Source organism: Rhinopithecus bieti, unplaced genomic scaffold, assembly GCF_001698545.2.
Source record: "Rhinopithecus bieti isolate Rb0 unplaced genomic scaffold, ASM169854v2 scaffold_15296, whole genome shotgun sequence".
Lineage (NCBI taxonomy): Eukaryota > Metazoa > Chordata > Mammalia > Primates > Cercopithecidae > Rhinopithecus > Rhinopithecus bieti.
Genome location: NW_016809075.1, coordinates 3835818 through 3848970, shown reverse-complemented (window position 1 = coordinate 3848970; position 13153 = coordinate 3835818). Strand labels below are relative to the sequence as shown.

Sequence of the window (13153 nt, the reverse complement as noted above, 5' to 3'; positions counted from 1 at the left end):
TCAGGAGTTTGAGACCACTCTGGCCAACGTGTGAAACCCCATTCTCTACTAAAAATACAAAAACTAGGCCGAGCACAGCAGCTCAAGCCTGTAATTCCAGCACTTTGGGAGGCCAAGGCAGGCAGATCACGAGGTCAAGAGATCGAGACCATCCTGGCCAACATGGTAAAACCCCGCCTCTACTAAAAATACAAAAAATATTAGCTGGGCATGGTGGTGCGTCCCTTTAGTCCCAGCTACTTGGGAGGTCGAGGCAGGATAATCACCTGAACTTGGGAGGCAGGGGTTTCAGTGAGCCAAGATCATGCCACTGCACTCCAGCCTGGGCAGCAGAGACTTCGTCTCAAAAAATGAAAAGGGGCCAGGCGCGGTGGCTCAAGCCTGTAATCCCAGCATTTGGGAGGCCTGAGGACGGCGGATCACCGAGGTCAGGAGATCGAGACTCATCCTGGCTGAATACGGTGAAGACCCCGGGTCTCTTACTGAAAAATAAAAAAATTAGACTGGGCGACGGGGTGGCAGAGCCGCTGTAGTCCCAGACATACTCGAACCTCCGAACGCTGAGGCAGGAGAAATCGGCCGTCAGAACCCGGGAGCAGAGCATTCAGTGAAGCTCGGAGATACCCGGGGCCACTGCCACGTCCACGTGAGGGCGACGAGGGGTGAACACAATCCGCTCCGGAAAAAACAAAAGGAAAAAAAAGAAAAAAAGGGGGGGGGAAGAACAGCAGACATTTGAACTACCTCAGATAACCATCCTCTTTCACAAGGAAAAGCCGCATTCAGAAAATGAGTCACATTCCCAACCTTAAGAGCCAGGTTCTGACTGCTGTAATGCAGCCCCAGAGGGGATCAACCTGTGAGTTCCTGTCCCCTCCTGAGTGTGGAAATGCTCCCTCCCTCAGGACCTTAATTTTCACCAGCAAGAAACTCTCACCTGGAATCAGCTTAAGGTTCTGATCTAAATAAACTGTCAAAATCATAAACCCATTCTCCAGAAGACAACCCAAACAAGTCTGTCTCTAAACCTGAACTTCACAGATTTTTTGAGGGATCTAGCTCTATTGCCCAGGCTGGAGTGCAGTGGTGTGATCTCGGCTCACTGCAGCCTCTGCCTCCCAGGTTCAAGCAGTTCTGCCTCAGCCTCCCCAAGCAGCTGTGACTACAGGTGCGCACCACCATGCCCAGATAATTTTTGTATTTTTAGTAGAGACGGGGATTCACCACGTTGACCAGGTTGGTCTCGAACTCCTGACCTCAGGTAATCTGCCTGCCTTGGCCTCCCAAAGTGCTGGGATTACAGGTGTGAGCCACTGTACCTGGCCTTTGTGTTTTTTTTTTAAACGAGATGGGGTCTCACTCTGTTGCCCAGGCTGGTCTCAAAGTCCTGGCCTCAAGTGATCCTCCTGCCTCAACCTCCCAAAATGCTGGGCTTATAGGTGTGAGCCCCAAGTTGCTTTTTTTTTTTTTTTTTTTTTGAGATGGAGTCTAACTCATCCAGGCTGGAGTGCAAAGGCGTGGTGTTGCTCACTGCAACCTCCGCCTCCCTGTTCAAGCGATTCTCCTGCCTCAGCCTCCCGAGCAGCTGGGACTACTGGTGCGTGCCACCACACCCAGCTAAGTTTTGTATTTTTAGGAGAGATGGGGTTTCACTATGTTGGCCAAGCTGGCCTTCTACTCCTGACCTTGTGCTCCACCCGCCTTGGCTTCCCAAAGTGCTGGGACTGCAGGCGTGAGCTACCGTGCCCAGCCCCAAGTTGCGTTTTTATATACTAATAAACAAACGGTCTGAAAGAAAATTAATGAAACAATTTCATTTACAAAAGCATCGAAAACAGTAAAAATTCAGCCAAGAGGCCTGTATCTTGTACACTGACCACTATAAAAGATTGCTGAAACAAATTAAAAAACAGACAAATGGCAAGTAATCCCATGTTCATGGATTATAAGACTTCCTATTAGGATGATAGTACTACCCAAATTAATCTACAGATACAATGCAACCCCTATCAAAATCCTTATGGCCTTCTTTTATAGGCTGAGCACAATGGCTCACACCTGTAATCCCAGCACTTTGGGAGGCTGAGGCAGGCAGATCACTTGAGGTCAGAAGTTCAAGACCAGCTTGGCCAACACGGTGAAACCCCGTCTCTACTAAAAATACAAAAAATTAGTCGGGTGTGGTGGCTCGTGCCTGTAGTCCCAGCTACTCAGGAGGCTGAGGCAGGAGGATTACTTGAACCCAGGAGATGGAGGGTGCAGTGCACTGATATTGCGCCACTGCACTCCAGCCTGGGAGACAGAGTGAGACTCCATCTCAAAAAAAAAAAAAAAAAAAACTAGAAAAAAATCAACCCTAAAGTTCATTTGGAATCTTCTAATACCAAAACAATCTTCAAAAATAACAAAGTTCAAAGACTCACACTTTGATTTCAAACTGGCTATAAAACTACCATAATCAAAATCACATGGTACTGCACAGGGACAGACATACAGCCCAGTGGAACAGAACAGAGTCTAGAAAGAAAATGCTTGTATATGTGGTCAAATGAGTTTTTGACAACAGTGCCATGATCATTCAATGGAGAAAGGACAATCTTTCAACATATGTTGTTGGGAAAACTGGATATCTACATTCAAAAGAATAAAAGTTGGACCCTTACCTTATATACAAAAATTAACTTTGAATCAAAGATCTAAACTTAAAAGCTAAAACCATAGAAGACTTAGAAGAAAATATAGGGGAAATTTTCATGACATTGGATTTAACAATCATTTCTTGGATATGAAATCTAAAGCACAGGCAAACAAAAAATAAACTGGACTACATCAAAATTTAAAGCTTGTGCACCAAAGGCCAGTCTCAAGACAATGAAAAGACAATGTACAGAATGAGAGAACGTATTTGCAAATCACGTATCTTGGAAGAGATTAATACCCCAAATACATAAGGAATTCCTACAACTCAACAAACCAATGACCCAATTCAAAAATGAGTGAGGGACTTGAAAACATTTGTACAAAGAAGATATATAAATGGCCAACAATCACATGGAATAATGCTCATTATCACTGGTGATTAGGGAAATGTAAATCAAAACACCAGTGAGATAGTTCACAACTGTTGGAATGGCTGCCATTTAAAACAGAAAGTAGAATATAACCAGGGTGGTGAGCATGCAGAGAAATTGCAGTCCTTGTGTATTGCTGGGGAGAATGTAAAACACAGCTACTGTGAAAAACAGTATGGCTATACATGAACATAGAAAACCCTGTGCCCCAGCAGTTCCACTCCTAGGTATATATCTAAAATAATGGAGGCCAGGCACGGTGGCTCACGCCTGTAATCCCAGTACTCTGGGAGGCCAAGGTAAGTGGACCACCTGAGGTCAGGAGTTTGAGACCAGCCTGGCCAACATGGTGAAACCCTGTCTCTACTAAAAATACAAAAATTAGCTAGGTGTGGTGGCAGACACCTGTAATCTCAGCCACTTGGGAGGCTGAGACAGGAGAATCGCTTGAACCCAGGAGGTGGAGGTTGCAGTGAGCCAAGATCACATCACTGCACTCCAGCCTGGGCGACAGAGCAAGACACTGTTTCAATCAATCAACCAACCATGGAAAGCAGGGATTCAGACACATATACACCAATTTTAGAGCCGTATTATTCACAGTAGTCAAAAGAGTTTTGTAGAAACAACCCAAGTGCTCAACATACGAATGGATCAAGTGTGGTGTATCCAATATGCCACACTTGGGAATATTATTCAGGCACAAAAACAATGAATTACTGGTACATGCTAACATATGGATGAACCTTGAAAACATTATGCTAAGTGAAATAAGCCATACACATAGCGACAAATACTGTATGCTTCTACTTACATGACGCATCTGGAGTCAGCAAATTCATAGAGCAAGAAAGGAAAACAGAGATTACCAAGGGATGGGGATGGGAGGAATGGGGAATGGTTGTTTAATGGGTACCAATTTTTTTGGAATAATGAAAAAACTCTGGAGCTAGCTAGCTGTGATGGTTCTAAAGCACTGTTAATGTATTTAATGCTACTGAATAGCATACTTAAAATGGTACATTTTGTATTACTATATTTGACCTTAAAAAAAATTAAAAACTGGCCAGGCACCGTGGCTCACACCTGTAATCCCAGCACTTTGAGAGGCCAAGGCAGGAAGATCCCTTGAGCCCAGGGAACCAGCCTGGGCAATATAGTAAGACCTTGTCTCTCCAAAAAAAAAAAAAGGTTTAAAACATTACCTGGGCATGATAATGTGCACTTGTGGTCCCAGCTATTCAGGAGGCTGAGGTGGGAGGATCATTTGCTTGGGAGACAGCAGTTTCAGTGAGCCAAGATAACACTACTGAACTCCAGCCTGGGTGACAGGGAGACCCTGTCTGAGAGAAAGAAAATTAAAAACTAAAGACACAATTTGAGCTACTAGAAAGGAAAACAGCAATGCCTGGTATAAAATATTCACTGGATTGAATAACCAGATCAGATATTTCAGGAAGAAAAGAAATTAAGACCCAATAATAGAAATGACATAATTTGGCCGGGCGCGGTGGCTCAAGGCTGTAATCCCAGCACTTTGGGAGGCCGAGATGGGCGGATCACGAGGTCAGGAGATCGAGACCATCCTGGCTAACACGGTGAAACCCCGTCTCTACTAAAATACAAAACTAGCCGGGCGAGGTGGCGGGCGCCTGTAGTCCCAGCTACTCGGGAGGCTGAGGCAGGAGAATGGCGTAAACCCGGGAGGCGGAGCTTGCAGTGAGCTGAGATCAGGCCACTGCACTCCAGCCCGGGCGACAGAGCAAGACTCCGCCTCAAAAAAAAAAAAAAAAAAAAAATGACATAATTTAAAATATATGCACATAACAGATTGTCAAAATATGTCATGCAAGAACACACAACTGCAAGGTGAGACAGACAAATTCACAATTTACTGAAGACTCAACACGTCTCAGTAATTCAAAGATCCAACAGGCATAGATTCAGTAAACATTCCTTTTTTTATTTTAAAATACTTCACAAAGATTGAATATGTTCATGACGTACAATGTTATGTTTTGATGTATATATACATTCTGTAATGGTTACCAGTCAGATTAACACATTGATGACCACCCATGCTGTACATTAAATCTCCAGAACTTGTTCACCTTACAGCTTGGTCTTTAACCTTTGACCAACATTTCTCCATTTTCCCTACCTTCTGGACTCTAGTAACCACCGTTCCTCCCTCTACCTCTGAGTTTGAGTTTTTAAGATTCCACAATTAAGTGGGATCATGAAGTATTTGCCTATATCTCTGCCTTATAGTGTACACCCCGTTTATTCATGTTGTGACAAATGTCAGGATTTCTTTTTTATGGCTAATATTCTGTTGTTTAAATATACATCACATTTTCTTCATTCATTGATGGATGCTGTTTGTTTCCATATGTTGACTATAGTGAATAATGCTGTAATGAACATGGGAGTGGCACATAATATCTTTGAAATACTGATCACTGCCTTTGGGCATATATGCATATACCCAGGTGTGAGACTGTTGGATCACATGGTATTTTTTTTTTTTTCAGGAACCTCCATATTGTTTTTCACAATGGCTGTACAAATGTACATTTCCACCAACAGTACACAAAGCTTCCTTTTCCTCTATACCCTAACACTAATCTCTTTCGATAGTACCCATCCTTGCATGTATGAGGTAACATGTAATTGTGGTTTTGATTTGAATTTCTGTAATGATGAGTGATATTAAGTCCCTTTTCATATGCTTTCAGACCATTTGTATGTCTTCGTTGGAAAAAATGTCCACTCAAGGTTTTTTATTTTCTTATTGTTTTACCCCTTGCAGAAACCAGTCTATTTTTCTTAAATTTTTTAGTGTTTTGAGATGGGAGGGGTCTGATTATGTTGCCCAGGTTGGTGTTGAACTCCTTGATCTTCTTGACTCTGAGTAGTGGAACTACAACTGGGCACCACTATGCCCAGCTAATAATTTTTTATGTTTTTAGACATGAAGTCTCCCTATGTTGCCCAGGTTGGTCCCAAATTCCTGGCCTCAAGCAGTCCTCCCAAGTACCTGGAATTATAGGCATGAGCCACGGCACCTGGCCTCCTAAACTTACAAGAGTGTTATGACTTTGAAACATACCCAGCTTTGTTGGTGCCTTCCCTGGCCGATCCTCACATTTGGCTTTGATTAGCCTTTATCAAATTATTTCTGCCTCAACAGACTTAATTTTGGTCAATAATTTAACTGAGGTACTTTATAGATAACAGTGTCCGTTATACTGCAGGAAATACTTCAGTGTTTAGATAATGAGAAAAGCAAAAGCTGTTCCCAATGACAGCTGCTCCCCAACTCACCTCAAAGCGAAGTCTTCCCTGTTGAAAACTGTAACAAACCTCCATCAGACAAAGCTACCAGGTGACCATAATGGATCAACATCAAATTCTGTAACTATGTCTCGGATATAGTTAGAAAGAAAACAGACTCCAAGCCCTAAAAATGACCAGAAATCTCTTCTAACTAATATGACTGTGCTTCTTATGAATTAGGTTTAGCACCACTCTATTCTTTCTGCCTCCTAGATAAGATCTATTAGAATTTCCAAGGATGGAATTGAGTTCACCTCACAGCATCCAATACAAACACCTCACTTTGTTGAATAGCAATGAAATCACCCAAAAGAAACACAAATCCTGTAAGAAGTCCTCTTGAGCACCCTCTCATTGACAACCCTCAGTCATTTATGCTTTGTGTGAATTCTTATTACAACTCTTTACACACCACTCTGACTACAGGTGTGATTCTAGTGGTCTTTGGCAAGATGGCACAGACAAAAGCATGCTTTGTTCTTGTGGTATTATAAATGAGAAATTAGTTTCATGAGAAAAACTGTGACCATGTAAGAATTTTTAAAAATTTTCCTTTACATTTTCTTTAACATTTTTTAAAGAAAAAAAGTACTTGGACTTATATGCAAATGGTAATACTGACTCATTATTTAGAATGTATAATGAATAACCTGACAAAATTACAAAGTTGACCTGAAAATGCATAATTGCAATGGGATATTTTAATATATAGTCTCAGGTAATGGAAAATATTAATACAATATTTGTTAGTATACAAGTTATTTTAAAAGAGTTAATAAAATATTTCTAAGAAATACCTGCATAAGTTGTTTGATAAATATGCATTGTTTTTACCACATACAAACATAACTGAGAATGTGCACACGATCACAATTCAGCTGTAATTGGAAATTCTTGCAATCTGCCTGACCTAAGACATTTGTTCTCACAGAGACTGCGTCAGAGCAGTTACTGCACAACACAACAGAGGAACAAGCCCCCATGTTGTTCTGTGTGACTTTATCATTGTAGCTGTCACGGGGAAATCAGGAACACAGTTATTACCAGTATTAACAGAATGAGGTGTTTACTATGCAAATTAGATCTTATTTGAATATAATCTAGAGATGAGGGTAGTCAGAACAACAGAAAATACCCTCAACCATGACAGTTTTAATTAGTTGCCTGGTGGATTATGGTGATACGGGTAATGTTAACAATTTTCTAGAATCTTTTCTCTTTTTGTTTCCATGTTAGAATTCACCAATAGCCAAATGACATGAAAGTTGGGAGGCAGAACTTAAGAAGGCTGCAAGGGGACTGCATGGACACCGGCCTCCTGCCTGTTTTCCTGATACTTTGTCCTGACAATCAAGAGTTTAAAACATCACCGTCTACTTGTTTTCTCAGAGGGGTCGGGTTCCACAGATGTCTCCACAACCTTCACATCAAAGATCCATTTGCGGTTTGGATTTTCCTGCAAGCCCTCATTTGTCCCTGTGCATCTGTCTGTCTCCATGTAGATGGGTCCAAAACCTGACTAATGCCTTCTTCAGTTCTGCCTTCCAACTTTCATGTCAGTTAGACTACTGCTGAATTCCAACATAAAATCCAAAAGGGAATAGATTCTAGAAAACTTAGTTCACGTTACCCATAATGACATAACACAATCTAAGAGGGACACCTCCAACCTAGATTGTGCCGTCCTATCACAGATCTCCCTTCTTAATTCAAAGTCCACCATCCATATCTTGCCCAGAAAGAGTAAAATGTGGAAATAATTTAGATAAGACTATATTTTATAACGGCCCACTATTCATTAGCAAGGGAAATAAAATATGGCTCTTCTAATAAAAACGAAGAAAGATTTTCTCCTGAGGAAGGTGGAATATATACATAATGGATAAGGGAAAGCCAGTACCTGCCATAAGATGTCAGTAGGAAACTCCCAGTACCAAACTGTCATTTTTCAATGGCCCCTTCCTTACTTACAGAACTATGAAGAGAAAAAATGTTATTAACTGACTTAAGGAAAAAACACTACCAATTACACCTCTGCACTATTTCTTAAAGAGCATTTACAGAATAATCTCACCTCAGTGTTCATTTATGAAAATAAGTAGGAACCCACAGTCCAGAGATCCACTTTAAGAATGTGGCACTAAGCCAGGCAAGGCAGCACACACCTGTAGTCCCAGCTGCTCAGGAAGCTGAGGTGGGAGGATCTCATGAGCCTAGAAGTCCAAGGCCAGCCTGGGCAACATGGCAAGACCCATCTCAAAACAAACAAACAAACAAAAAACTGGCTCAGTGTGGTGGCTCATGCCTATAATCCCAGCACTTTGTGGGGCTGAGGTGGGAGGATTATTGAGGTCAGGGAGTTGGCGATCAGCCTGGGCAAGATAATGTTGCCTGTCTCTACAAATATATACACATATACACACATATATAAAAATATTTTAAAATAAAATATATTAAAACTAGAATCAAAAGGGACATGACACTGATAAATACATTTATAAAATTTTTTCATGGCATGAATTTTCTGGAGCATTATACCTGAATTAAGTTATATCAGGCTTTCCTGTATTACTTACATTCATGCAACTACTCTCCAGTATGAACTTTCATATCAACTTTGAAAATCGTTAAAATTGCAAAACTTTTGATATTTTACATTTATAGTTTCTATTCAGTGTGCACTTTCTTCACATGGTATTGTAAGGATGCACGCCAAATGAAGGCGTTGCCACAATCCTTACATTTATAAGGTTTCTCTCCAGTGTGCATTCTCATGTGTACTCGAAAGCCTGTAAGAAAACTGAAGGGTTTTCCACATTCTTTACATTCATAGGGTTTCTCTCCAGTATGAATTCTTTCATGTATATGAATATAACTGGAACTACTGAAGGCTTTCCCACACTGTTTACATTCGTAAGGTTTCTCTCCCGTGTGGGTTCTTTCATGGATCTGGAAACCTGCAAGAGTAATGTATGTTTTCCCACATTTTTTACATTCATACTGTTTCTTTGCAGTGTGCATCCTTTCATGTCTTCGGGCAGAACTGCAACAATAAAAGGCTTTCCCACATTCCCTACATTTGTAGGGTTTCTCTCCAGTATGAGTCCTTTCATGTCTCTGAGCTGAGTAGTAGTATCTAAATGTTTTTCCACATTTTTTACATTCAAAGGGTTTATCTCCAGTGTGAGTACTTTCATGTGCTTGAAAGCCTAAAGGAGACAAGTAAGTTTTCCCACACAGTTTACATTCATAGTGTTTCTGTGCCGTGTGATTCCTTTCATGCTTTTGGGCAGTACAGTGATAACTGAAGGCTTTCCCACATTCCTTACATTTGTAGGGTTTCTCTCCAGTATGGGTCTTTTCATGTCTTTGAGCAGAGTTGTGATACACGAACACTTTTCCACATTTTTTACATACATAGGGTTTTTCTCCAGTGTGAGTTCTTTCATGTGCTTGAAAACCTACAGAAGATATGTAGGTTTTTCCACATTGTTTACATTCATAGCGTTTCTGTACAGTGTGATTCCTTTCATGTGCTCGAGCAGAATGGCGGTAAATGAAGGGTTTCCCACATTCCTTACATTTGTAGGGTTTCTCTCCAGTATGAGCCTTTTCATGTCTTTGAGCGGACTGGTGATATCGGAATGCTTTTCCACATTCTTTACATTGATAGGGTTTATCTCCAGTGTGAGTCCTTCCATGTATTTGGAAAGAACGCTGACAACTGAAGGCTTTCCCACAGGCCTTACATGTGTAGACTATCCTTGCACTGTGTGCTCTCTTATGCTTTTTAAAAGACTGCAGATAACTGAAGGGTTTCCCACATTTTTTACATTTATACGGCTTCTCTCCATATTCCCGACACTTATACAGTTTGTGTCTGGTGTAAGATCTGTTGTGTCTGTTAAGGGATGAATGATGGCTCAAGACTTTTCCACATACACTGCTTTCCCAAAGCTTTCCTCCAGAAGGAGTTTTCTTGTTCAGACTGAGATTTGGAATCTGGCTGAAACCTTCTTCACCATGACTACCTTCTTTACTTTCACAGAGTCTCTCTACCATATGATTTCTGTAAAAAATGAGCAGCACATTAATAGTCCATTTATTAAAGATGTTCTCTTTATTAACTGATACTAGAATAACTATTTTTTCCACTTTCAGGGAAAGTATAGATTTTTTTGTCCTGTCTGAATTGCTTGTGAAGTGAATGTATTGAATGCTGTGACTCTGCAAGCGGGCTCAAACATAGCTGTTATGAAAACAGTGATATTCATATATAGGTTTCTTTTTTTTTTTTTTTTTTGAGACAAGTCTCACTCTGTCACCCAGGCTGGAGTGCAATGGTGCAATCTTGGCTCACTGCAACCTCTGCCACCCGGGTTCAAGTGATTCTTCTGCCTCAGCCTCCTGAGTAGCAGGGATTACAGGCACCTGCCATTGCACCCGGCTACTTTTTGTATTTTCAGTAAAGATGGGGTTTTACTATGTTGCCCAGGCTGGTCTTGAACTCCTGACCTCATGATCCACCCACCTCGGCCTTCCAAAGTGCTGGGATTATAGGCGTGAGCCACTGCGCCCGGACCATATATGGGTTTCTTAATACTGTTTCCAAGTGAACTATTTTTCAAACACTGAACATCTATGTCATATTTAAGAAAGCACTTTGGGTTAATATTTTCTTTTTTTTTTTTTTTTTTTTTTTTGAGATGAAACTTCACTCTTGTTGCCCAGGCTGGAATGCAATGGCGTGACCTCGGCTCACTGCAGCCTCTGCCTCCTGGGTTAAAGTGATTCTCCTGCCTCAGCCTCCTGAGTAGCTGGGATTACAGGCATGTGCTACCATGCCCGGCTAATTTTGTATTTTTAGTAGAGATGAGGTTTCTCCATGTTGGTCAGGCTGGTCTTGAACTCCCAACCTCAGGTGATCTGGCCACCTCAGCCTCCCAAAGTGCTGGGATTACAGGCGTGAGCCACCGCGCCAGCTGGGTTAATATTTTCTAAGAACAGATACATTTGAGGCTCGGCTTATGTTTCCTTAATTATCAAATTTAATGACATACTAAGATTTTCTCCTAGAATACTGCTGCTTTCTTCTCTGAGTGTGACTCACCTGAGATTTCTCCCCTGGCTTTTGTACCGCTCTTCAGTGTTCCATTCTTTTTGTTTTGTTCCTGAAATGCAGACCCAGAAAATTATCATAAGTTATTAGGAATTACAGAAAAATTATTAGATTCTAGGTCCATCTGTGACCTGCCTGATTTACAAAAGAATTTTGCCTTTTCACATTCCACATCTTGGAATAGCATTGATATCCAAGAAAAATATATTCTCTAATTCATTCAAGAACATGATAGAATGATTTCATTTTTACCTATAGAGGCCAGATTCCTGAAGGTTTCCCACATCACATCTCTGTAGAGTTTTTTCTGTGAAGGATCCAGCAAAGCCCACTCCTCCTGGGTGAAGTTCACAGCCACATCTTCAAAGGTCACCGAATCCTAAAACATTCCAAATGTGTGTAAAGGAGAATGGGTGAGACTGACAGCACTGGGCAACTATACTCAAGTCATAAGATGTTCACGATGATTCTGTGATCTCCAGAGATTTATTCTATGAATTTGTTGTCCGAACTCTCTTTGGCCACACTCCCTAATTTATGAACACATGAAAATTATTTCTACACTTTTCACTGTGATCACAAGCATACTGCTTTCCAATGGCAGGACCCAGAGCACTTTGGAGAAGTGAGAGAACTGCTGTACAAAAAAATTCCATTTTAAGACCATCGATTCTTTGTGAGAAAAACTCATCTTCTTATACATCACATCACTCAACATTCCATGAGACACAGGGTCAACTCTGGATAATGTGTGAATGAATAAAAGCACACTGAAGAACTAGAAGCTTTTTCTACTATTCCCATCGCTAAACATGAGAACAAGAAACACGTGGAAATCAAACTTGCAACAATATTTACCTGACCATATTGTCCTGAGGTCCTCAAGGATATTCAAGGTAGTCAGATCCAGCCAATTCAATCAAAATATTTCTTTTGGAGAAGTTGGCTGGGCACGATGGCTCACACCTGTAATCCTAGCACTTTGGGAGGCCGAGGCAGGCAGACTGAGCTCAGGAGTTCGAGACCAGCCTGGGCAACATGGTGAAACCCCATCTCGGTGGCTCACACCTGTAATCCCAACACTTTGGGAGGCTGAGGCAGGTGGATCACCTGAGGTTGGGAGTTCAAGACCAGTCTGGCTAAAATGGTGAAACCCCGTCTCTACTAAAAATACAAAATTAGGTGGGTGTGGTGGTACATGCCTATAATCCCAGCTACTCAGGAGCCTGAGGCAGGAGAATTGCTTGAACCTGGGAGGTGGAGGGTGCAGTGAGCCGACATGGTGCCATTGCACTCCAGCCTGGGTGACAGAGCAAGGCTCTGTCTCAAAAAAAAAAAAAAAAATTAGCTGGGTGTAGTGGTGCACATCTCTAATCCCAGCTACTTAGGAGGCTGAGGCCTGAGAATCGCTTGAGCTTGGGAGGCAGAGGTTGCAGTGAGCTGAGATCACACCACTTCACTCCACCCGAGAGAAGTGTTTATTTTCACTTGTGTTAATATTTATCAGAGACTTATTGTCCCATTTCATGGAGTTATTAAGTTACTGGGAAGTTAAAGCTCAGGCATGCCATCCTGAGATGGCAAAGTGCCAAAAGAGCTCTTTCCAGCAGAACCATTACAGTTA

General features: G+C 41.5%; 1 protein-coding gene across 1 annotated transcript; it reads right to left on the bottom strand.

The window, feature by feature from the left end:
- Window positions 1-8875: 8875 nt before the first annotated feature.
- LOC108539619 (zinc finger protein 709-like) lies at window positions 8876-12476 on the bottom strand. Its single transcript, XM_017888446.1, has 4 exons — window positions 12388-12476; window positions 11782-11908; window positions 11521-11581; window positions 8876-10479 (listed from the first exon to the last, which is right to left on the bottom strand). Exons 2-4 carry the CDS (start codon window positions 11813-11815, stop codon window positions 9078-9080), a joined length of 1497 nt encoding a protein of 498 aa, XP_017743935.1. The 5' UTR covers window positions 11816-11908; window positions 12388-12476; the 3' UTR covers window positions 8876-9077.
- Window positions 12477-13153: the final 677 nt, after the last annotated feature.

Bases quoted from the DNA above. Each gene is read 5' to 3' on its own strand.
- LOC108539619 (XM_017888446.1), bottom strand. From the start codon at position 11,815: ATGTGGGAAACCTTCAGGAATCTGGCCTCTATAG. The intron at 11,582-11,781 runs GTAAAAATGAAA...TCTGCATTTCAG, and splicing joins CAGGAATCTGGCCTCTATAG to GAACAAAACAAAAAGAATGG. The intron at 10,480-11,520 runs GTGAGTCACACT...CATTTTTTACAG, and splicing joins AGCCAGGGGAGAAATCTCAG to AAATCATATGGTAGAGAGAC.